We start from the raw sequence: 26832 nt of genomic DNA, 5'->3' as shown, positions 1-26832 counted from the left end.
CTATGTACATTATTTAGACTGCAAATCATGTCTGTTTTATGTATTATTTGGCTAAGCAAGTGGACATTTGCAACCGGTCGCACTATAACTTGCCAATGTCAAAAGTGCATCTCGAAATCGAACGGTAAGGTGACAAAATGGGATTTTGAAACCTCCCCCAAAACTTATCTTTGCATTGAAAGATTAACAATAGTACAGATGTGTATATTTAGCAAGATAAGTCACGTATTGAACAGTGCAACTGGAATGAGGAAGTGTATTTACACGAAAAATACATTAATGGTAACTAAGGGTGCGTTTATGCTCAATGTTGAAGGCAGAATTAAACACAACTCATGTTTGAAATATATCATATAAACATACATTAAAATATCATAACAGGTTTAAATATACATAACATACAGAATTATAATATAAAATTGATGTACGTTGACTGTTTTTTTAATTACTATTATGACATAATGAAAATATTTAACCAAATTTCAAATTCCTTTTTATTAGTAATTAATCTCAATTTGGTGCTAGTTGTAGTATTTGTTGTATTAATATGCCACTCATCGGTTCAAGGATTAAATAGTAATATGGTTATTTACATAAATGATACATGATTGATCAAAAAATGTTTGCATGCCTTTATTAAAAGCAACAATGTGTTCAAACAATCGCCTCAAAGAGTTAATGATTAAGATACGGGGTGATGTATATAAATGATATATTCTAGATGATCGATAAATAAAATGTAGGTTTTAAGCTCCCGGTTTAACATAATCCATATTCACAGTATAAGACCATTATGTTCCATACATGATTATGGTCGTAAAAGGTCTATCTACAAGGACAATTACAACTTGACACCTACCCCCGGACATCAACCGTATGAAAATTTACCTCCGACAACTACCCCGCCCCTAGGAAAATGACAATTATCCAATAACCCCCCGGAAGTTTTCCCCACAAACATACACACACGCACACACACACATATACAAACACAAACACATTACTACTACATGTAGGAAAATGTATTGCGATATATGTATACAATGACGTCTGAATGTGTGTAACTAGTTAAAGGTCCGCATGGTCAACAACATTTTATTAATCAAAGCAGTACATTCACAGTACTAGGAGTAGACATGCATCTTTTCAATACAATAGCTAGCTATATTCTTCATTAATTTTCTAAATTATATGTGTAAAAGTTATCCTTTTTTTTAGCCCATGTTTAGTATTATTTAATCAACACATTATGTGACATTTTGTATAATTGCTTTCGAAACAAAATAACCGAATTAATCCATTGATGTTGTTCATTGTAAATGAAAATCAAAAGACGGAAAAATGCTGACAAGCAAATGTGTGCTCTTTGAAACTTCCAATTGTCTTAATTTGGGGTAAGTACAGTTTCATAATCAGCAACCTCTTTTATTTTGTTTGTTAACTGCGCAACGTTCTGGTTTTCATAATCCAGGTTTGATGATTGTAGACTTTGTTCTCCTGTTTTGGGGTACGAAGCCGTTGAGGTGATAGCAATTTCCTGGTATGTGGTGTCTGCCTCGGATCTGGGTTTTAGGTCCATGTAAGGATCTGGTCTGGTCTCTTCAGTCATGGCTTGTAATTTACGTCTGTTACATACAAAAAAATCACATGAATAAATCCATTTTAATCCACATTCACCACTCTCCAACCATGTGTTAAATGGGTACCTGATAGGATGCAAAAGTCATTGTAGCTTTCAGTGCTCAACATTGTGACCGTTTTTTAAAAAGCGCCTGCCTGAAATGATCCCCAGGGAGTGGAGAAAGTGGATACATTGTGTGCAGGCAAACCTGAATCCTAATACCGGGAAATACTACATCTGTAAAGCGCTTGGAGACATTGTCGATGTATTTTATATCCCCAATATTATTTTCAGTATTATTAATATGAATGATTTTTATTGAACAACTGAAAAGATATTAAAAATAATACCATATCATATTTATCAAACGTAAAAATATGTTATCATTATAGGCCTTTACAACAATTTTATGTATTAAATCTTATATAGTTATTTTTTTATATTTGCTTTGTTTAGTATGATTTAGTGTTAGTATGATCATAAATCAGGAGAAATCTTCATGATATTTCTAATAAATACAACGAATTCCAATCATTAGGGTATCATATTATTAGACTCAAATAGTTATAATTTCTCAAAATGGGAAAGGACGATTCTTTAATAGAAGGGAACCCTTCCAGATCGAGAAGACTCAAGTTTAAAGAGACTTGTTTCCAAATGGACATATTTCTTTTACACTGTCACCCTTTAAGTTGGAATAATTGTTTTTCTCTCTTCTTTTAATGAAATGATTCTGACAATATGGTTTACTCTTGATAGATAAATGTTTATATCTTCTCAGAGCTTTAATTATCGATTTAAAAAATCATAGTGCTATAACCCTTAAAACAACTCATTAGTTGTATCGTGCATATTAGGAGACAGCTCTTTAATGGTTAATGGTAGTACCTTTCTGCAGTTGTTCATTTCGTCTATTTATAACTCGTAAAAGGTGAAATACAGGGCTAAATTAAATTGCATTAACCTTAGATTACCTGAGCTGAATAAGCAAGAAAGTAACAGCAACGGCATACAGCAACAAGACTACAACAACTACAATCAGACCTATTTGCACTCCCGGAACAAGACAATCTGCAAATGAAAGAGGAAACAACAAAACAAGCATTTGATTTACTTGCTTTTTTAAAACCAATGCTTCAAAAAATATTCGTAATTTAAAGAATAATATTAGACGGTGAATTCTTCACGGGGACAAATTAGGTGATCAGTCGCTTTGATTGAGACATAACACATGTAAAAAAAAAAATCAATGGGTGATTTAGTCTTTCAAAAACATTCCACAAACTCACAATGGAAATTAAATACATGAAATAATTGTTTGAATCATCTGGAATTAGATGTTAGTTTTTCTTTTACTGCATGAATATTCATAACATAACATAACTTATTTCCCTGATGAAAAAAAAATGCTCTCTGTGATCTTGATCCACTGCATAACCTAAAGAGAAACGTGTTTCTGCCATATCTACGAGATAAGAACATCTGGCTAAAACTTGTAAACTGCTTGGCTGGTCTAAATATCGATTATCCTACGAATTCTACAAAACATTTTTCTTAAATAATTAACTTTACTAAGCTAAATGATCATCGTAGCCTTATAGATAGAGATATACAGTATAATTAAATTGACCCATGAGATACATGAACTGCGTGCTTGAACATAGACTGTTATATTATGTAGCTTATCTGTGCGGGGACCTACGGTCTTTCTCGTACATCCAAGGTCATGTTCACATTCATAAACAAATTAGGTGTTATTTTTACACTTTGCCAGAGTAAGTCGTTGCAAGTGGCCATATGCTATATGTATGAAATGAGTATTCACACATACTACATGACATCATTCATAAATTACTGTCCATGGCGGAAATATATCGCGAATTCAATATTTTCATTTAAGTGATACTATGTTGAAGTCAAAGCATTTTAACAGCAAACGTGATTCAGAACAGGTACTTTTTTTTACAACTTTAGGCAAATTTTGCATATCAATTTTGAGGTATAAAGACATTTTTTGAGCTAAATTGAGGTCAATAATGGCTTAAAATGATTTCAAATTGCTAAGAATAGTATCAGCAACACAAAAGAGCACCGAAGCTGTGACTTCATAAAAATCTATTTTTAGAATTCTCAATTTTTTCTTCATTTTCTGAAAGAGCATAAAAACAATGTGCAAATGTCGAAAACCAATTGAATATGTTAATTATTGGCTGAGATATGACCATCTGAATAAAAAGATTGCCTATGGGAACTTAGTGTTATATGCTCTGGCTCCTGATGGTTAGGTGCCAGAGCATATAACAATGTGTTCCTATAGGACATATATTTATTCAAATGTTCATATCTCAGCCAATACTTAATATATTCAATTGTTTTTCGACATTTGGACATTAATTTTGATGCTCTTTCGGAAAATAAAGAAAAAATTGAGAAATTCCAAAAATAAATTTTTGATGACGTCACACTTTACCACTCTATACAAGTAAAACAATTTAATTAGTACATTCAGTACCGAAAGCGCATGCAAAACCGCCCGCGCATGTGCCCACAGGCGCAAAATTGTTTAAATGTTCAAAAAGGTCTGAAACGTGTAGTGAATTGGTCCAATAAGCATTTTGACCAATTTGAAACTTTTACGCACGCGTACGCGTCCGTCATGACGCGTGCACGGACATTTGGTGTAATCAAATGTTTACCCATGACTTCAAGTTTATACATATTGAATACCACTCAGAAATGACAATGTATTACGGAAAAATGGTCAATAATAGAAATGTACAAAATGGCGCCTAGATGACGTCACGCAAAACAATATCTTCGTTGGGATCAACAGTCATGCACAAGCCACATTGTTATTAAACGGTTCTAGGACGATTACTTCAAGGACAATCCCCCCGTAACTACCAATGAAACATTCTTATAACCATTACGACGATGCGTTTGCTGTATCTTATGAAATATCTTATTTATTCATTTATTTTTTTATTAAGATAATTTAGAGTAGGAGAAGGTGAACAAAAATTCAAGAATTTGTTTGTTTAAAGTAAAGTATACAATACTGAACTGGAAACTTACGGTCAGGACCAGTAGTACATGTTTGGTAGGTAGATTCAGTCAAACTTTCAGACCACCCTCCAGGTCCTCCTTCATTGACAGCGCGAACCTGTATTATCAATAACATATGAGTTTATAAATGAAAAAACGTAAATGTTTAATGCATAATATTATGCTTAGTCTCATGGCTCGTTTCAAGATTTTTTGAAAGCCCATTATTCTTGTTTATAAGGATACAAAATATAAAAGTAATTAGAATACAAAAAGCTATAATTTTGTTTAATTTTCAAGAGTTGAGATTATTATTATTATTATTATTATTATTATTATTATTTATTCGACCATAAAAACACATTCAGCATGTACAGTGTATATAGGTGTATACAGAGTGAAATAGGAAAAATACAAAGTAAGATAAAGAAGGAATAGCATGTGGGTCAGGGTGCACAAAAGCGAAATTCTTCCCTGTTGCCGGGGGCATGTGCACCCTCACATTATTGAGAAATATAACTTTATTTCCTTTTAGCCCTTTTATGGGTTTATCATTACTTAATGTTTCATATTTTAACGCTACAATTCGTAAGGATCTCAATCCAATTTTGCGTTATTCTCCAGAAATGTTTTTGTTTTGTTTTAGTTTCTTGATATATTTACAATGCTTGATTCAAGCTCTATGAATTGACCTTCGTTAACATGCGTGATTTTAAATACTTAGTCCGTTTGTCACATTTATATGATCCCGGCAAAGCAAGAGTTCCTTTGGGTAATACATCATATATAATCTTATCATATCTAGAGAGCAATATCCTTTCCATTTCACGTATTAACATTTTACAAGTAATAGGATTAGGGATGATAGCCTGAACGAATATAAAAAGATAGATTACTCGCTCACCTTGATGTAGTACTCCGTTCCCGGTTCTAACGGCGCTATAGTGCATACCATAGGTGATGTTATATAAGTGACGTCAATAGTATCTCCATCCGCTGTGCCACTTGAATAACTGACTGTATAGTGTGTTATCCTGTACATTCCTAGATCTGTATCATCCACGAGAGGCCACTCGATGGAGATTGATGTATCATTCTTTGCCGTGGTAACCGGTACTTCTGACGCCTTGGGTTCTTTAGGATGAGAAATTTAAATTAATTAATATTTCAATTTCATAGTAATATAGGCGTTTGCATTATATAAATACATGTCTCATGATCCAAATAGGCCTATATCTTTTGTTGTGAGCTAAAAAGGCATAACAATTCATATATATACAAACTTGCTGACTCAGACATTTGGATTCATTTCATGGCTGCCTTTACTTTTAAGCTGTCTAGCCAATCATTTTACTTCAAAGTATTTGAAGCGGGAGTCGTTCAGAGCATTCCAGTAGTGAAGTTTTGTTTTGAAAATGATTTTTCGAACAGTGATTATGAACATGCGTTTGTTTTCAATATGCACATTCTAAAAAACGTTTTCAGAGAGTGACCGGCGTTTTTTTCGGCAAATGTTTTCAATATGCACATTCTAAAAAACGTTTTCAGAGAGTGACCGGCGTTTTTTTCGGCAAATGTTTTCAATATGCACATTCTAAAAAAACGTTTTCAGAGAGTGACCGGCGTTTTTTTCGGCAAATGTTTTCAATATGCACATTCTAAAAAACGTTTTCAGAGAGTGACCGGCGTTTTTTTCGGCAAATGTAATTTCGAACGACATGTCAACATCCCACCCAGAGGATTTCTCAGTAACCCACGGTAATGGGACACAATGGACACTTTTTATATCGAATGAACAGCTCCATTAGAGATGCCATAAACGTTAAAGGCGCTTCCGAAAAGGTTCACAAGTGTTGACGCGGCTGCTTATTCAAATTCCACTGGTGCCGGTTGCGGCCGCTTTATCTAAATATACGCGTACAACAATGAGAGGACAGACTGTGCGGATAGCAGACTGCACGGATCGTCCCTCGGACATTGTTTCAGACCATGTAGTTTTCAAGGTCAAATGTCTCCGTCTTTTCTAAAGTTAGTTGTTTACTAAAGAACAAGAACGAGTAAGATGATGATGATGATGATGATATTCCCAGTAATAATATTTTGATTTCTCTTTGTTTTGAGGTGGAGGGGGAAGGGGGTGAAGGGTCGACGGTTCCGACTGAAATACTCTTGAACTCACCTGGTATTGGGAGTGTTGTGACATCGACCGAATCCCAAGCACCGTTCCCTCCGTTGCTAACAGCACGTACCTAACAAGGCAAATATTATAACAAAACGATGATATTAATATCTGAAACGGGTTGCATGTGGTATTTCACGTTACTGTCCAACTGGCTCATAGCATGTCCAAGTATTACAATTTACATCACAAGGGTGTTTTATTTGTGGGACAAAAACTTTGATAAAACCGTGTGAGATTCAATTTTTTTTCTTCAAGATTTAAAAGAAATATCCTTATAAACTGTCACTGTAATCGGGTCCGAGCAGAGACGGCACATTCAGCTGGTGAACCAACTTACCTGTATGGTATACTCTTTGTTCGGCTCTAAATCCGAGAACGAATATATTCTTTCTTCCTCCTCCACTATCATGATGATGTTATCATTATCTTTCTGGATATCATATCTAAAAAATAAACCGTTGATTAATTCCGGTTTCTCCCAGGCGATGATGGTATATGTCTGGTTCGTTGAATCCACATCACTATCGAGATTGAGAAGGCCAGTGGGCTCTGTATTAAAGATAATAATTGTAGTAATAATGCTAATACTAATAGTAATAATTGAATGAAAATAATAATAATAATCCTAAATAGTGGGGTCTCGTCAAGCGCTTATGTTCCGAGCATTGCCACTCATGTCCCTTCATTTTCAGCTTCCATTAAGTGGCTAAAGCATTTTCAGCAGTTGATTCCTGCCGGGTACTCATTCACCTCAGTTGAGTGTCACAGTGGCAAATGCAGATTAATGTCATGACAAAGGACATTAGTATTACAACAGGGTTTCGAACCCCATACCTTATGGTTAATTAGTCCGGAGGCTTACCCACTGAACAACTAAACCTCTACATATCAACACATTCTTCGGATCACTAAATTCAAGATTATATCTATTTATCAGTGTTCAAAAGCATTTTGTGGCCTCCATTGGTTTAGAGAACGCAAGTATGGCTCGAAAATTATTTTGATTGACCCAATTCATTGCGGCTTATATTTGATGAGAGGGTTCGACCAAATAAGCCATTTCGGAGATCCTTTCTGCGCTCGGGCAAATAAATGTAATTTGCACAATACTGTAAAACCCATTGAGACAATGCTGGGTACTTGTTCATAATTTTGTTTGAATTATTCATTTATGCATCGACGGCATGTTCTATGATACACAGGTGGAAGTATCCTTTGTAAGAGGGCAAACAATAGGTATTCATTGAGCACCACCATCACTTTGACAATGATTCTTCTAACATGCGCAAAGTTCTCCATGATTAAAAGATCTTAGGAGATTTATAGGATCAGCTGTACATAAAATATCTCGGAACTTGTCTGTATTATAATAATATGACTAAGGCAAGGAATCAAATTTCATCGGTGGAAATAAACCCAAAATAAAAAGAAAATAACATCCAATCAGTGATAACGATATTCATAATGGATCTTACCACTTGGTAGTGTTCTGGTCTGATTGAAGATACAGGGACCCGGTCCAACGACTGTCCTCGGACAGACAGTAAACTCGTACATCATGTAATGTTTTAAATCCTCAAAGGATTTACTTGTCATTATAAGGGTTCCCCTCTGCACATCATCCCCTCCCGCTTCACCGAATTCGTAGTCGTAACGTAAGGCTCCGTTCCGGTCTCCGCATGGAGGACTGCTCCAGGTATACTCCAATTTTCCCTTCACGGTGCTATCCACTGTGAAGTATTCAGGTGGCCCAGTTGAATCTATTAAGAGGATTAAGTTATAAATCGAATTGGTTATCTGTCCACTTTATATAGTGCAGCTACTAAATGTATCAAAATACTGGTGTCCTAAGTAACACATCGTTATCCCGCCTTAAGTGTGAGCAAGCTACCATGATAGGTTCTTTCAGCAGTATTCTTTACCTTGCGTCCATTTACTTCACCTAGGTGAAGAGTGGCAAATGTAGACAGGTTTCTACCATGCTAGATAGAACTCTTTATATCTGGAGAACAATCTTTAACGTCTCTTTCCGAAAACAATACTTTAACAAGATCTGATTTAAAAGGAGTAGAAACCGGTTTGATTAAGATCGAGGAATATGGTTGTACAAATTTCGCACACAGCAACGTTGATGTCCCACCGAGAAAAACCCGAAAATTCGCAGAGAGTCTTCGGGTTGCCGGTAAAGGGAAGATTTGTTATGATGACATTTCCTAATGGGACAATAATTGCTATAAAGTGCACTGCAAATACTTTAAGACCTATTATTCATATAGTTGATGATCAAACTCCCAGTGATTGATAACATCAGTGTGTTAGGTGAATACCCGAACGATGTCAAACTCCCAAGGAGAACAGAACCCATACTTATGTGTTTTTAACTTACTTGACTCAGTGGAGTTGTATGCGACCACATAGACTGTTTCCGCATCAAAGCCTTCCAGAGTCGCCATAACTGTAAATTCGTAGGTAGAGTAGGGCAACAGATCGTCATACTCGATGCTTGTATCGCCTGTTACCTCCCACGTTACCGTATCCGCCATAGAATCGTCGCATTGGTCAATGAGGACGAGCCTACGTGATACGTTGTAGCTCGGAGCACCGCATTGGCTGAATGGCTCTGACCACGTGATCTCCAGGTGGTTGTACGAATCTGAAGTGACGTCGGCACTATCCACTGGTTGCGGAGCTGAGGGCAACACACAAGAATGAAGAAGTAAGTATTAGCTTTGTAGGTATCGTTTAAAGATGTATACACACATTTATGTTCGTTTTTCTACTTGCACTTAGGGGATGGTATACCAGATAAAATAACTTCAAGTTCAATTATCACGCGTGTGCTTTTTCATGACGATTGTAGAACATTCCATGAACTTTGCGACAAAAAAGTAACAAGTTAAATATAAAAGCCATAGCGGGGATGGAACAGAACTTGAACTTGGTCCCAGAATTGAAAAACTCTTGAATTGTATATGTTTCCTTAATAAATCATTGTCAGAACATTACAGCTATATGTACCTTCATGTTTACTAGTTTTGACCAAGCTAAATCATCTATCGGCCTTCTGTAAAAACTCAAGTTACCTATCCTTTTGTGAATCAGAAAAGAGTGATGTACGGTTATCATACCCTGCTACCGCGTCGTACGATAGTCTGTTAGATTTTTGCGGTGATTCGACTGCTTGGAAGGTATAGGTAATAATGATTAATAATAACTTTCAAATGTAAGTGATGTCCGCGGGTTGATTTAAAATATCGGCATTTTCTTCTCCTTCACCCTACCATAATAAAAGCTGAATTGTATTTAACCAGAGAATCGTAGATTCGACGACCCACAAGAAACCGTAATGCTATGATTACATTTGGCCTGGGATTAGTCTACGGAGCCCGTATTCTGCCCGTATCCCCTTTTCCATGCGGCCTCAATACGGAGGCAGGAGGCGGCCGTGATATTTTCGTACGGATTCACGGGCTCCGCGGGGCTCCACGGCCTCTACGACTTTGTTTCACAGAAAGTTATTCAAAATATATTTGAAATATCGCAAGCCCGTAGTCCGTAGACATGTCGTAAGGGTCATTGCACAATCCTCGCACGGGCACCGCGCGGAGGACTCGCGCTGATCGTGCAGCAAATGCACGCTTTTTCGGTGAACATGGAGGCAAAAAACGGTTAAAAACGGCAGGGCGGCTGCCCGGTCACCGCGCCTTCTAAGCGCAACCTTTGCACGGAAGCTGCACGGGCTCCGTACGATTTCCGGAGACTGTACAGCTACTGCATTGAAATTGCACGATTACCGTACAATCTTCGAGCAGGCTCTGTACTGATTTGCCCCCGCCTGCCCCCTAAGGCCAATACAAGAAATGACAGGAGGCTCGTAGATAATGTTAACACAAACATCGTAGCCCGTATTCTTCTACGATGCCCCCCAAACAAAAAAAATCGCACGAAAAATCGTAGACTAATTTATCGTACGGCGCCCGAGGCAAATGTAATCCAGGCATAAGAGCTATTTATTTCTAGTGGCAGCAAGGCCCTTCTTGTAGGCAGCCGAATTCATATACATATATTGATATAGAATCTACATCGAGCACTTGCGTGTCCACAATAATTTGTGTGGCAGTTTCATATTCTTTTAAAAAAGAATAAATAATCTCCAAAATTTACTTAAGATTATATTTTTAAAAATAGTGGGAATTCGTCCTCTGTAATAATGAAAAATAAAAAATAGGAGGAAGAAGAAAAAAGATAGGGAGAGAGGAAAAGGGACACATGTCCTCTACGGATAATGCAAGTATCTCCATTCCTTCGCCCCCCCCCCCCCCCCGATGACATCAGTTTCCCCCTAATGATTGAATTCACGACTGCGGGTTGGGATGTAATGTTAGTAGGGATACCTACCCTGACAGTATGGTTTGACACTGATTGGACCACTTCTTCTACCGGCAACAACCTGACCCTCGACCTCTCTTCTAACACTGACGTAGAAATCGTAGTCTCTGAAACCGGAAAGCCCTGTGATTTCAGCAGTACTATCTCCAATGATAATAAACGGTACTTCGGATTCACCAGTGTTGTCTTTATCATCCGTCCACGAGTAGTCCAACTGATAGGAGTGGACAGGGCCATTGCCATAATCATAGCCATCTGTCCAGGTATTCCAAATGAGCAGGACCGAATCTTTGGTGACGTCCGACACCCAAGGTGATTCAAGCAGTCGTGGAAGCGCTGTTTGGGTTGATATAAATTTTGTTTAATACTCTCATGGACGTATTTTTTAATTGGTGCACATATAGCACATATAGCTCCGTTTAGTCTCATTTTTTAAAGGACCATTAATATGGAATAGTATACCTCAGGAAATTAAAAAATGCAAAACTCTCAATCTTTTTAAAATTAAATATAAACAATTTCTGTTAAACAAGTATAAAAATCAGTATTAATAGTATGGGCAAATTTTTGATTTTTTTTTTATACTCTAATCGTGTATGATAGTAAGTTTTAATATGTTCTTTGTTTTTTGCTCTGTTCTTTTGTTCTTGTTTTCCTGTATGTGTGTTTTTAGGGGTAGGCTTTTATATAAGGAACTTCCCTCCTTTCTGCCTATCCCAAATGCTCTTATAAATTGCCATTGTATTTGTTACCACTTTCTTGTGTTTTTTAAATATTTTTTATATAACTCCATTCTGTATTTGTATGTTTTAAATGTTTTTTATGAAGAGTGTTGAATAAACTTTGAATGTGAATTTCACAACGCCCGCTATCGTCAGAGTCAGCAGCCATACATGTTAGCCTATGGAATTGTACCAACAACAAAAAAAATCGTTAAAAATTCACTTTTTGTTTAAACGAAAAGCACATCCAACCCGACTTACGTTATCACTAGCGCTTTCATTGGAACCCTCATGTCCCATTGACTTTTGAAAGTTCACCCACCGTAATTTGATCAAAATAGGTTGCAAGCTCCTCATTGCCTATAGTACACATGTGAAACAAGTCGAACTTTGGACTCAGTTTGCCAAGCGATTTTAAGATTATAGGTCAAGCACACGAAGGATAAGAAGCATGAATTATCATAGATCACTTCTGCTTGGTTCATTATGTCCATTTCATCCAACCCCCCACCGTCATTTTTCCATTTAGTAAAAGCAAACATTTTGCCGAGTTTAGCAAAAACATGAATATTCATGAACGGTCAGTCAATACAGCCTTTTAAAGGCCCGGTCACACAGCCTTTCGCGTCTGTATCGCGGGTAAAATTTCGCGATTTTTTTTTTTGCCCGCGGTTGCCCGTGGTGGAAAATGTGCAAAATTAGCTTATCCGCGGTTTACCCATGGTATGCCCGCGGAACAGACGCCGGCGACTGTTCCGCGTCCTTATCGCGGGTGAAGCGCGGCGGTACCACGGCCTACCACGCTTACACGCGGTACACACGCTAATGCACGTGATAACAACGCGGTACAGACGCGGAACAAACGTGCTATGACCGTGCTCCACCCGCGATTACCCGCTAAAATTTCGCGTCCAATTCCGCGTGTAACCACGTCTTAACCGCGGCCGTAGCACGTCCTAGCACGTTCGTTCCGCGTCTGTACCGCGTCTTTACCGCGTGTGTACCACGTGTACCGCCCGCGATTACCCGCGGTCTAAATTTTTGGGTAGCCCAAAACTTTTTCGCGCGGCCAACCGCGTGTGAATTTCTTACCGCGTGTAACGACGGGTAAAGTACGGCTGTATCGCGTCTTTATCGCGACCTCAAAGCGTCCAACAGCGTCTGCTTCACGGGCAGAAATTTTTGGCCGTGATTCGGCCGCGATACGCCCGTGGAGGGCTGTGTGACCGGGCCCTCCACGGGCGTATCGCGGCCGATCGAATCATGGCCAAAAGTTTCTGCCCGTGAAGCAGACGCTGTTGGACGCTTTGAGGTCGCGATAAAGACGCGATACAGCCGTACTTTACCCATTGTTACACGCGGTAAGAAATTCACACGCGGTTGGCCGCGCGAAAAAGTTTTGGGCTGCCCAAAAATTTAGACCGCGGGTAATCGCGGGCGGTACACGTGGTACACGTGGTACACACGCGGTAAAGACGCGGTACAGACGCGGAACGAACGTGCTAGGACGTGCTACGGCCGCGGTTAAGACGTGGTTACACGCGGAATTGGACGCGAAATTTTAGCGGGTAATCGCGGGTGGAGCACGGTCATAGCACGTTTGTTCCGTGTCTGTACCGCGTTGTTATCACGTGCATTAGCGTGTGTACCGCGTGTAAGCGTGGTAGGCCGCGGTACCGCCGCGCTTCACCCGCGATAAGGACGCGGAACAGTCGCCGGCGTCTGTTCCGCGGGCATACCACGGGTAAACCGCGGGTAAGCCAATTTTGCACATTTTCCACCACGGGCAACCGCGGGCAAAACAAAATCGCGAAATTTTACCCGCGATACAGACGCGAAAGGCTGTGTGACCGGGCCTTTAGTACGTAACGTATAGTGAATGGGAATGGGCGATGATCTGTCCAGGAGGTAGAGGTCAGTGGTTTGTGCTGGCAATGTTAACGCGAGCGAAAATGAGACAATCGGAGCAATATGTTGGTATTTGATCCACCGACAGTGCTCTTTCAAGATCGTACAAATTAATTTTGTGTGACATAATGCGATGATGCCATAAATATGCATGCATATATCTAATCGTGTATGGGTGAGCATGTAGGTGAGTGTCTAGTGTGCATGGATGGGTGCGTATAAAGGTTATTGATAGTTATTGTGATGGAACTGCATTGCGACAGAAATTGACTGATAGCGCTAAAAATCAATTTAGACATACGATTATATTTTTTCCCGCCACAGGGATTTTTTTGATTTTCATTTGCAATAAGTATAATATATTCAAGGTAATTTACATTTATAATTATGAACACTCAAGATAAAAGAATTTGCTGAACTGTTGAGTTGACAGAAAATCAACACATTTTCAATAATGTATTTCTGAAATTCATGAAAATAAAATAAATGGAAAAACAATACAAAAGACACATGTTATCGTTTTATTATTGGGCTAAACAATTACACCGTTTTGACCACTGCTAATTTTAGGAAAACTTATCTCAAATATATGCTGTATCACAAAAAAGTTTGCATGCTGTCAAGCAGAATAACATAATAATGATAATACAATGCTCATCAAAATTTCGTTTTCATCCACTGCAAATACCACTTTAAAGAACTATCTCCGCACTCAAAAAGATATAAAGGCAAATTTGCAATATTTGATGAGGTAACAGTACTGATTCACAAGGCCAAAAGAAAAGGCTATTGGAAATTATGGCAACGGTTACATGCAAAAATAAATATTGTCGCGGGGTCCTATTCCTTTTTTAGATATGAGACAGCAGCTTTGTTAAACTTGAATTCTATAATTTTACATTTTATTAAGCAGGTAAAAATCAATGTGCATGTGACACAATGGGAGCGGAACGGGTTCAATGAATCTACATATGATTTATTAATTTCATCCGGAGTCTAAACAGGATGGCTTCATCCTGTTTGCCTGCAAGTTCTTTTCTCTTCCCTTCTTTCCTGAGATACGCTCATATTTACCTTGTTGACAGTCTGATCCTGCCCATCCCTCAGAACACGTGACTCCATTTGGACAATGACCATTGGTTCGTTGACAGTCCACACCACCAGCACAATGACATGGATAACTACACAGGGTACCAAAATACCCGGATGGACAAGGGAGGTTCGATCTCAAGGCTAAACAAAACAAGCAAACAAAGCAAAATCATGAAAAGATATGTGAGTCACATAATAATGTTCTGTGTTCTAATTGCCGTTAAAAAATATTGTAAGAACAAGTTATTAATAACTTTTTCTTTCTCACAAATTATACCAAAGAAAAGTGAATGTTTTATGCCCTTAATCAACGCTACCTGTAGGGGGACTTTATGACAATGGAATATTCAGTTTTCTGACATTTTGAGCGCCATCTTAGGTCATCTGTTGCAGAGTGGTCCCGTCACTCGCTGGTTGGTTCTACTGAACTATAATGCTATGGTCACAACTCAGAGCGGCGACCGACCAATCAGTAGCCTGCTCGGTCGTTTGGCATCGCCAAACGATTTTTGGAGAAGTCGAGCAGGCTGTAGAGCCCCGGCGATGCATGGGCAGTGCCCTGTCGATTTCCTGTCTGTCGCCGCTCGATTTTAGGTCAAAATTGGGCGAAATCAAAGACGCTAGGTCAAAGGCTGCCGACCGATTTTGGACTCGCCGCCGAGTGACTGACTGATCGATCTCCCAGCGGCGACCGGGCGGCGACTGCTCGGCAGCCTTTGACCTAGTGGCTTCGATTTTTGACATAAATCACTCGATGGCGAACGCTCGACTAGGTCGGTGCCCGGGCGGCGTCCGGTTGGGCACAGAGCGTACTTTGGTTGGCGATTGAAAAGTAAGCAGGCGCCGCCCGAATTTTAACTCCGCGCTAAAACTTCAGCGGCAACCGAGCGATGCCCTAAAAACAAGCAGGGGCTGGGCGACCGCCGCTTGGTGCCAGGGCGAAATTGGCTAAAAACTCGCTGCTCGGCCGCCGATCAGGCTACTTTGGGGGTTGTGACCATGGCTTAATGTAGTGGAGTTCAGTGGGTTATGCACTGTTGGTAAGTTGACCTAGGGCAGGACGTTCATCAATTCAGTATCGCTTTAACAGTAAAGACATGGCATCCCCACTAGATCACATAAAAAGAAAATAATTTGGAAGGACGATCACGTAACATTCTCTGAAGTTTACCTTGACAGTAGGTACCCTCGTAGTCGGCTGTACATGTGCCTACTCCACATCCAGTCTCACGATCGCACGCATCAGCACAATTACAGTCCAGTTCACAATTAGCACCAAAGTTCTCGCCGGAGCACTCTTCGGGGAAATATTGAGAGATTATGTCAATGATTATTATTCAAACTGTTCATAAGTGTAACATCCACACTCATCTTCACCAACCACCCGATGACACCTTGTAATAGGTAAATACAAAATATATACTTTTGTGCTGTAGAACAACAAAACATGACTCCATTTTCCTGTTAGATGGAAACATCAGAGTAAATTGTATTTTGATTTATCTTGAAACATTAGGAATTATGGACATTTTCTATTACATGTATGTTGGATTGCAACCACAAAAAACAATGCTGTTTATAAAGCTATACTGAAATTTGTAGAAAAGGCCAGAGCAATATTTGACTGCCGTTTGTATGTTAACGACAGAAATAAAATAGGCGAAATGTCAAGAAACATTATGAAAATATACGAATAAACAAGATAGGGGAAATCTTTGTTTTTAACTATTATTATAACAGGGTAAGAGCAGTGCTAAGTCAACCAAGCAAGTTTTAAGAAAAATAAACATTTTGTGTTTATAAAGTTATAAACACTACTTGTGGTCTAGACTTATCTAAAACTTTCACCAAAAAAAAACATATTCCCGTTCATTTCTAATTTTGGCGCCTTGACAACCAAATTTACCCCTTTATTTTTCATCTGTAATTGTTTAACAAACCTGTTTGACACCTGTTTCCTCCAAATCCGTTGATACAAGCCATCCCGACGGGATTTGGTGGTGAAAATAACCGGTTTGAGCAGCCGGGGTTATTACTAGAGCAAACCGCAGTACAGGATTTCCCCCAGTGATTGTCCCCGCAGGCTTGGGAATAAAATGCCGTTTGCATGACCATGTAAACACAGAAGAAAATGAAGATTATTTGATACACTTATAGCGATAGCGCACCGATGAATTAAATATTGTTTATTGTACAGCCCCATATCACAGGGGTGGATCCACGGGAGGGGGCGACGGGCCCGGGTTCCCCCCCCCCCTCCCCAAAAAAGTAAAACCTGTGATTATTGGGGGGGGGGGGGGTCAAGGGGTGTGTTAAAAAAGGAGTGTTTACTATGGTTTATGTACTTTTCGTGGTTATATAATTCATCTTTTTCATTTTTCACTTCCAAAGGGGTCTTTAATGACTTTTTAAAAATTTTATCTCAACGTAACCATTTCCAAATTGATTTTACAATATCTGCAACACGACTTTGCACTGAATTCGATTATTTTGGAATTATTATGACGTAGTTCTTTGACACTTAGACGTATCATTAGTTGTAATTTGTAATTCTAAAGAGCCAAGAGATGAAGGCCTTATAGAGAATAAAATACAAGAATGGAAAATCTAAATCAGTGCAACAGTTTCTATCAAATTATAATTAATAAATTTGATTTGAAGATAAATATTGATTGAGTAAAAAGAACCAATTTAGTATAGTAAGTTACCAAACAATACATACGTGTTTCACAATTAACTCCTTGGAATCCTGATCGACATACACATTCTCCCGTGACGTCATGACATACCCCACCAGCGTAACACACGGGACAGTTCTGGGAGCAATCAAGGCCGTACTTGGAAGATGGGCAACCTAAAAACACAATGTAGGAAGACAAATCATGACATCTAATCAGGCCTAAAAAAAGAAAATCTTGAAATATACGGTCGGCTTTTTTTTTCTTTTTACCGTTTTTTTTAGGAAAACTAAATTAAGAAACATCAGCCCAAAGAGGGAGATTTTTTTTTTTAAAGTAAAAAAGAAAAAGATTTCCATGTTTTGGCACCTAAAGGGCAATACAACATTTTTTTTTGTGTAGGCCTCTTGTAACCCACGCGACGGCTCAGCAATACACTGCAGCTTACTATAAACGGTGGCCATGATAACGCAATTCTAAATATGTCATATCGTGATGCGAGCTCAAGATCGAGAATGACAGGGGAAGTAAGGACTTGCTGCTGTCCTCATCTGTTAATTGGATGTTGCTTAAATTGTATGGTTTTGATTTCAACGCAAACTCCGTAAAACGATTTTTACAATATAAATTTCACTATAGACATCTGACAAAGATTAATCTTTGCATTACATACAGGGGCGGATCTAGCTTTTTGCCAGGGGGGGGGGGGGGTTGACCCAGAAAATTCCAAAAATCGCGCCGTTTTACTGTTTTACTTGTTATTCACTTGGCCGCCCAATGGAGAAGGGGGGTTAAATCGCCGAAACACCCTAGATCCGCCTCTGACATATTTTACTCGAGAAAAAAATTTATTCGAGAAAAAATAATACTTTGATAAATCGTTTGCAGTGTGCTGATATAGGAGGCACTTTCCGACGGTTTGTAATTCTGAAGATTTGTAATTTCGAAACATAAATTTTCCATTCCAGGGGTCCACTATTCCGAACATTTGTTTCGTTATTCAGAAGGTTCGTTTATCCAATGGTTTATAAATCTGAAACTGACATAGTGTTCGTTATTCCGAAATTAGAATAGAGTTTATACTAACAACAAAAGGGATATAGGGTTTGTTTTTCCGAAGGGCTCGTAATTCCAAAAATACTGCGGGCCTTCAGGATTTCTTGTCATTTTTGGAATTATGAACCTTCTGAATTATAATTTTTTTCATGAAACTTCCTAAAATCATCATATAACCGGTGCAGTAAGTCGGCAGAATGTTTAAGAAGTGTACAGGTATTGACATATGACGGTACCAATCTTCGATTACTTACTTCTTACGATGAGTTTAAGAATAGCATGTTTTCCTGACTCTCTGTTACCCTCGACGTAGCACTCGTAAATTCCTTCATCAGACTTCCTGACGTCATTGATGGTAACTGATGTCAGTCCATTCCATTCGGGGTTTTCACTTCCTCCGTTGAGTCGCCATCTCAAAGATGAAGTGACTACAGACTGTTGCGTTGACACGTCGAGAGTGATGGTCTCACCAATCCCTACCGTAATTGATAATTTCTCAGGCCAAACCTCAGAATTAGAATCTGACGACAAAGAAAAAGAATATAATAGGTTGCATGTGATTAATGTACACGAACGTTTTGTACAAACCAATTAAAATAGGAACATATCAACACTCCCGATGTCTAAGAATTCTTTAAGCCTAAATAGTCCGTAAGAGATTAAAGTGTACAATTCTTTACATATTTGGTAATGTAGTTTCTAGTATGATAGGCTCTTCTTAATCGTGAAACTGATCCATTTTCACTGAAACTCTTTTTGCATGGAAAACACGATCGCAACTATTTTTCAAAAATCAACTCAGGGCAATTTAAACACCCTATTGTACATCATGTTCGAATTATGTAATACGTTATTGTCAAGTTCGCTAATTGCAATAGGTGACGCACAAGGCTATTGAAATCGCCTGAGGGTGATTTTTCCCTGCGATCGTGTCGGAGTTGCTTTCTCACAAAAAAATTATATATACAAAATTCATCTCACATCAATGCAGCCATTGCATGATTTTTTTCTGGAGTGAATGAGTCTAACCTCTTACCTCATACATGAACGCATTATTATTTTGAAACTGCATAGCTTGGGGGGGGGGCTTTTAACCCCCCCCCCCCTCCCAAGTGGTAGAGCCAGTGGAAGAGCCATGTTATTTCTTATGTTATCTATTGTTTTGATAATTTCTTATGTATTTCTTTGTTTTTTAACTCATGTATTTTTTGTTTTGTTTTATTTCATTATATTTCGACTATTTTGACTCCCAAAATAAACACCTTAACGATAAAAAGACCAAATAATCAATTTTTTATCTCCATTTTCGAAAAATACGAATACCATATGTTTTGAACACAAATCACTAATGAGCAATTTTCCGGCTGACATTGTAACGTAGGTCCGATTTTCGAAAAAAATGTTTCAAAAGATGCGCAAGACTCGAAAGAAAAAAGGCATACAATTTCAGCGCAAAAATTGTTTGCGTTAAAAAATTATTGCCTCCCCCCCCCACCCCCAGGCTAGATAGGGTTAAAAACGTTAAAATACAAAAAAAATATCAATGTACCTAATCTACAACAAGTTCAAATTAGACCCATTTTTTAAATGAATATATTCAAATAAGCAACACATCAATTAATTGTGACATGTGTATCAATCTGCACGAAAAACTTATGTTTGGTAATTAAAGTAAACACAAAAAACCAAGTCATGTAAAATGCATCAAACAACCATACCACCACGATGCTCGTTCAGCAAGAGATTTCGCTCGGTCCATCCCTTGTAATCGACGGACATTTGGTATGCACCGACACGTGCATCTCCGCCACTCGTTTTATTAATATTAGCTCTGAATGAGTTCTGCTGCATGGTGTTATATTTAATAAACTGTGTTCCTGGAGGCAGCCCTGTGTCTCCCCATTCTTGTGTTTTCACTCCGCCATCAACCTTAAAGTAAGCTCCGTGACCAGTCTCTCCTGGTCCCGTGTCGACTTCTCGTCCGATGTAATACATCAAGGAAAGATCTCCGGTTACAGTACTATCCCCAATCATGAATATACCGAGGAAATTATTGGTAGCCGTTGCATCATAGACACCTCCTCTTAACATAGCTGTGATGTCCAAAATAGTCACTGCAGTAAAAAAAAAAAAAAAAAAAGGGGGGGGGAAATCTCGAAGTAGTCCTCCAGATAACAATATTTTTCAAGTACACAATGATATCTCAACTCGAATAGTCAAGGAGGTGTTCCCATATAATCTGTAACAATATTTGCGTAATAGAAACGTCTTAAATTGTAATGGATGTACAGGAAAATATTGATTAGCCTGGCGTTGCATGGTTTTACCCATTGGCGTACGCAGGATATTTTTCAAGGGGGTGTTTTAAAATTTGAAAATCGCGCCGAAAATTTCGCAACGACCCAGCCAGCCGCTGAATAAGTATGGGGGGGGGGGAGGGTAAGAGCACTCTCTTCCCCCCCTTTTTTTTTTTGCTCTGGAAATTAGATCGTCGGGGGGGGGGTGGGAGGGTATACTCATTTTTTCCCTCCCCCCTTTTTTTTTTACGATAAAAAAAATGAGGGGATTTAACCCCACATCCCCTCCCCTCCCCCCCCCCCCAACCCCCTCTGCGTACGCGTCTGGTTTTACCCCATATTTGCGAAATTACGTGCGATTACTAAACGACCTAAAAGAAGGACACAATTTCAATATTTGGTTTCTACATAATCATATTAGATTTAGCACGAGTTCGTTCATAATCATTTCAAGTGCTCTGATTTGAAAAAATAACATAAAATAGACTTTATAATAAAACATGTATTCTCTTGTAAATAGAATTGCTTGCTGTATTTCCTCAACACGCCTCTACATCCCCACCCGAATAAAAAAAGAAAAATTAACTGATTTTGATGAAATTGATTGATTTCCACAAGATTTACATATATTTCATGATATCGGCCTACCTATACAAATTGTTCAACATTTTTATAGGTAGGAATAATATAACTCCACTGCTGAATTTTAAAGTCGGCGGGTTACCTTTTTGTTTGTTGTTGTTGTTTTGTAAACTGTAGAAAGTGTACGAAAAATTTGAAACCTTGAGGACCCTAACTTCTGCTCGTCTGCCTTTTAGGTTACCCCATTACATTTAATTAATTTATGCAATTTCTTAATAGTCTTCATCAGTACAACTTAGGCACGGTCACAATTCCATTTTGAGCACTTTCTTTATGATCCTTTACCTTGGCATTGATCTCCAATCCAACCATCTTCGCACCCACTAGAACAGGCCCCCGTACGAAGGTCGCATGATCCTGTAGAGACGCAGTGACATGTCTGAGTGCATCCTGCGCCGTACGAACCAGCAGGACATGCTTTAAGGAGATACAAGAGATAACCAGCGAGAAGAAAAGAAGATCAGTAGCGGTTGTGGGGGGGACATAGTGGCTCTCCACGCCAAACAGTAATTATTTAAGCTGTTTATGTCTTCTTTTTGTAATTTTCTTGATCGTGCGGCGCTGTCGAAGACGAGTGGTTTAATTACGTAATGACTGGAAATGCAAAGGACATAGGTTCAAGCTGCTTTCCGGCTCTAATTCCTTCTAGCAAGACATTAATCTACATTTGCCAATCATCACTCAATTGTTAATGGGTACATGGGGAAAATAATTCATTACATGTTTCGAGCACCGAAATTGGTAGCCTAGCCATGCAGTACTGGGGGAATATTGGAAAGCCTTGAGCACCTTGCATGGTTATGGTAGTGGATATGTGCTCTTTTGAATAATTTAATATTATCATTATCATGAATATTATTATTATTATAATTATTATATTAATCATGAGGCCTATATCATTGTTATTTTTATTATCATTATTATCATTGTTAATGCATTTTAATTATTATTATTATTATTACTATTATCATAATAATAATATTAATAATAATAATAATAGTGGGTTCTTGTATAGCGCTCATGTCTGTCAAACGTGACACTCCTGGCGCTCCCAAATATTACCCTGGCTTTAGCACGGCTGCCATCCGGCACTCTAGCATTTTAAAGGAATTAATTCCTGCCAGGTACCCATTTATATCACCTGGGTTGAGTGTGGAAAATGTAGATCAATATCTTGCAAGGTTGTTGTTATCATCCTAATTATTATTATTAATATTGCTGCTGTTGTTGTTTTAATAATTTGCATCATACTCATCAGATGTTTTACTAGAATATATTACCATTTTGATACTTAATCATGTTTTAAGGTATCATACATATTATACACAAACGTGAAATTAGACCAAATAACGCAAACGTTCCTAGATTACGGCATGCCAAGCAAACATCGCCATGTCATCTGGTTCTCTCTTACCTTGGTCACATTGTAACCCAGTCCATCCTGCAGCACACGAACATCCATACGGATCCGGGAGACAGAACACAGCTTCACTGCAGTCAGTCCGACCAGATTCAAGGTTAGTGCAAGATCCAGAACATCCCTGTCCAAACTTACCAGCTTCACATGCTGTATACAATTTTGAACAGTAGTAGCAACAGTAGTAGTAGTTTTAGCAGTAGTACCAGCAGCAGCATTATCAGTAGTAGTAGCAGCTTCTTCTTCTCCTCTTTCTTCTTCTTCTTCTTCTTCTTCTTCTTCTCTTCTTCTTCTTCTTCTTCTTCTTCTTCTTCTTCTTCTTCTTCTTTTGCTCATTCTTCTTCTTCTCAGTTTTATCATTATTTGTTATCATCGTTATTACTATTATTATAATTATTATCTTTATTATAATAAATATTACTATTACTATTATCATTATTGTCGTCACCATCATTCATTCTATTTATTTTTCTTTATACTGTTATATTTAATATCAATGTTTTTCTTCTTTTATTATTATATCAGAGAGTAGAAGAGCACCATTCTATTCTGCACTTACCAATTTGGCAGTGGTCACCACTGAAGCCAGGTGGACACACACAGCGTCCACTCACATCATCACAGACTCCTCCGTTGTAGCATGTAGGACATGTGTACTGGCAGACAGGTCCCCATAGGTTATCAAGACAAGCTGTAACCATTAAAATAAAATTCATAATCGTCGTGTAGATATTATGCCTGCATCCCGAAATTGAATAATTGATCAAGAATAAAGAATAAAATAAAAACATAATTGTGGAGATATCGTTAATACGGTCAGAAAAAGGATGTATACAAAAGCAAAAAATTCCTCCTCAGAAGTTCACACCTAATGCACTTTACAGAATGACAATCTTTCATATTCTACTCTCTTAAATGACGATGAAAATCATGACGAAAATATCAAAGACAATTTTTTTTTTACATCAAAGGCTCATTTTTAGTTCAGTTCAAAACTACAAATCAATTCAATCTTTTAAGATTTTAACTCGGTATAAACTTTTGTAAAAAATACATCAGTATTGAAAACATCTATTTTTGTATACATAGATACATTTTGATGTGATACACATAATATATATTTATTTACATCATTAGACCGCCATATGAAGTGAAAAAAAGTCATTAAGTAAACATGGTCATTGGCAGGACAAATTCGTGTCCTGCTAACGATTGAACATTAGAATTGTTTGCCCTCTACGTACGTTTACAGGCAAATGGAACTTAAATGCCTCCCAAGAAACAAAAGTTTTAATCATAAGTCATTAGTTGAATTATTTATATTGCTTTGAATTTAGGGTTATGTCTAGGGAAACATTATAAATTTTTATGACGTCCACCTCATTTACCATGTAGGATTATACAATGATTATATATATATAAAGCTCTAAGTCGGGCACAGCTGTACACAAAAAAAAACTTTTTTAAAGACGGATTACCTGATAAAATAGGATTTGGTAAACACAAATGGCTAGAAACAAATATCTTAAGATGATTGCAAGTCAAAAAATGTCTTTGTTTGTACCTTTCCTACAAGTTGTTGTAAATTATTTCTTAATCAACTGACATAATTGGCAGGTAAAACATTTTCTGATTGTCTTTGGATCATTAGAAGACATGCAAAAAATACATGATTACCTCTAACGATAAGCTTCACTAGTCCTCCTTTATCTGGATCGTCAGAATAGTAGTAATGGTGAACACCAGCATGGTCCGCTTTCTTAGCCCTACTGATGTAGAGAGCATCCCCAGAAACACTAGAGGACAGGTCAGTTTGGCCACCATCTTCGTGATTTAATATCCACACGAGTGAACCAGTTCCACTAGATAATCCAGGATTCATTACCAGACGAACCTCTTCATCGCGACTTACTGTCACCGTGAAGTAATCAGGAGTGAAATGAGCTAAAAGAAGAAGAAGAAAAAAAATACATCAACATTGAAGTTTTATCTCCTACGATTCCCTGTTATATTGTTAAATTTGTTGAAGGAATTTCATTTTGTTTTACACATTTCAAGCGAATTCATTTAAAGGTACTATGTCCCTTTTGCAGCCAACATCAAATTCTGTAGAACTTTGCAGGAATTATGAATATGTCATGTATTTCCTTTCTGTGAAATTTAAACGTTAACAGTGTCCTAATATTTAAAGTATGCAAGGAAACCAGTTTACTTGCTAGACTTCACTGTCAGACACTATTGAGTGACTAGCTGGCTTTTTTCTTCTTTGGTAATAACATACATAAAATGAGCTGTAAAGGGTACATGAGCACTTGTCTACATCAATAACCCACTTCTTGTGATGGCCAAAATTAAACTGATTGAATCTTTGTGCAGCATAAAACGTATGACCATTCGGTACAATGGTCTGAAAATCAAGACTATTACTTATTAGCTCTATAGTCGATTTGACAACTAATAGTCATTATTTTCCCACTTGAAGACATTTTCAAGCCCCAACTTTTTTTAGGGAAGTTCTAAATTAGTATTATCTCTCAAATGCCGTTGGAATTTAACCTTTTCATTTTTTTGTCCTGCAAATGGGACATAGTACCTTTAATTGAGCTTTAATCGTATTTATAATTTTGTTTATTGTAGTTTTCTATTGACATTTACAGTTTATAAGATAACAATTAATTTCATCTAGTCTCCAGTAAGTCAATTTTAACAATTATATATCGCAAGTACATCACTTTAATGTAGCGCATATTTTTAGAGTATATCAAATTATTATATGTATACTTGACGTGTATATGCACTATCTACAGGATACCCCTGATGGTATTGAATTAATGATTAACAAAACCCAAATTCTCCCTACATTTCAGAATACAGGGAGGGCGTTGATGATGCCCCATCTCCTAAAGCCAGGATTTAAGATATTTGAGATAAACAAAATGGAACAAACTACCAGGAATACCCTTATTATAAACAGGCTTAGCTAACATTTTTTTAATTTCAAAACCTCCTTTTCATAACTGTCCATTCGACAAAACAGATTTCATCATCTATAATTCAAGTTGAGTATTTTATGAGCCACAAGTAACAATGCTGTAGGAATATTATCATGTAACAAACTAACCAATTATATTCAAGGTAATTTATATTTATAACATAAATAAAATTGGCTTCTCAAGATATAAGTTTTATTATTATTATAGTTATCATCATCATTTTACATTTTTGTTTACCATCATTTCTGATGAATATAGTGGACGTCTCAGTCGTCCAGTTGTATCTCTCCGCTCGGCATCCGTATACACCAAATTTATCTTGATCTGTATTTTGGAAAGTAACTCTTCCCGATACGTCAATCGTCGATCCTGGAGGCAACCCGCATGCTGCAGCACCATCATCCAGCGAACACCAGGTTGACTGCCTGTCCCCCGTATCCAAGTATATCGACCTCTGGAAGGACACCATGCTTGTGACGTCAGCCCCATTCAAGATGGCGGCGTAGGATGCTGAGGAGCTGGTATCGTAGATGGGGCTGAAGTTGATGCATGTCACATCCAGAATGTTTGCTGCAGGATGAAAGAAGTATCAAATGATTATTCATATACACGTAGTACGTAGTGTTTCCTTTTTTTGAAGCAAATGTTTGTTTCTTCATTTTTTTCTTCTCTTTCGTCGTTCTTTTTTTTTTCTCTCCTCGAGAATCGAAGTGGTCAATGTCGAACACATATTATATGAAGAAATCAACCAAACCAGTAAAGCAACAAAAAAAAGTCAATATTAACCTGT

The 26832-nt window shown here is 37.9% G+C and overlaps 2 protein-coding genes across 2 annotated transcripts in view; both read right to left on the bottom strand.

The window, feature by feature from the left end:
* Nucleotides 1-175: 175 nt before the first annotated feature.
* On the bottom strand, nucleotides 176-26672 carry LOC105436734. Its single transcript, XM_030995893.1, has 20 exons — nucleotides 26280-26672; nucleotides 24727-24993; nucleotides 23609-23740; nucleotides 23047-23199; nucleotides 21918-22049; nucleotides 20412-20807; nucleotides 18948-19214; nucleotides 17682-17813; nucleotides 16900-17043; nucleotides 16131-16256; nucleotides 14942-15100; nucleotides 11247-11573; nucleotides 9235-9537; nucleotides 8324-8608; nucleotides 7186-7397; nucleotides 6846-6915; nucleotides 5571-5800; nucleotides 4697-4784; nucleotides 2596-2692; nucleotides 176-1625 (listed from the first exon to the last, which is right to left on the bottom strand). Exons 1-20 carry the CDS (start codon nucleotides 26509-26511, stop codon nucleotides 1385-1387), a joined length of 3993 nt encoding a protein of 1330 aa, XP_030851753.1. The 5' UTR covers nucleotides 26512-26672; the 3' UTR covers nucleotides 176-1384.
* Nucleotides 26522-26832, bottom strand: part of LOC105443128 — a 33557-nt gene continuing 33246 nt past the window's right edge. Inside the window, exon 8 of the mRNA XM_030995892.1 lies at nucleotides 26522-26612. Coding sequence (XP_030851752.1) covers nucleotides 26522-26612 — 91 coding nt within the window. The remainder of the gene's footprint in view (nucleotides 26613-26832) is intronic.

The sequence above is a fragment of the Strongylocentrotus purpuratus genome, unplaced genomic scaffold, assembly GCF_000002235.5.
Source record: "Strongylocentrotus purpuratus isolate Spur 01 unplaced genomic scaffold, Spur_5.0 spur5_scaffold_3, whole genome shotgun sequence".
Lineage (NCBI taxonomy): Eukaryota > Metazoa > Echinodermata > Echinoidea > Camarodonta > Strongylocentrotidae > Strongylocentrotus > Strongylocentrotus purpuratus.
This window is presented reverse-complemented; position numbering and strand designations above follow the sequence as displayed.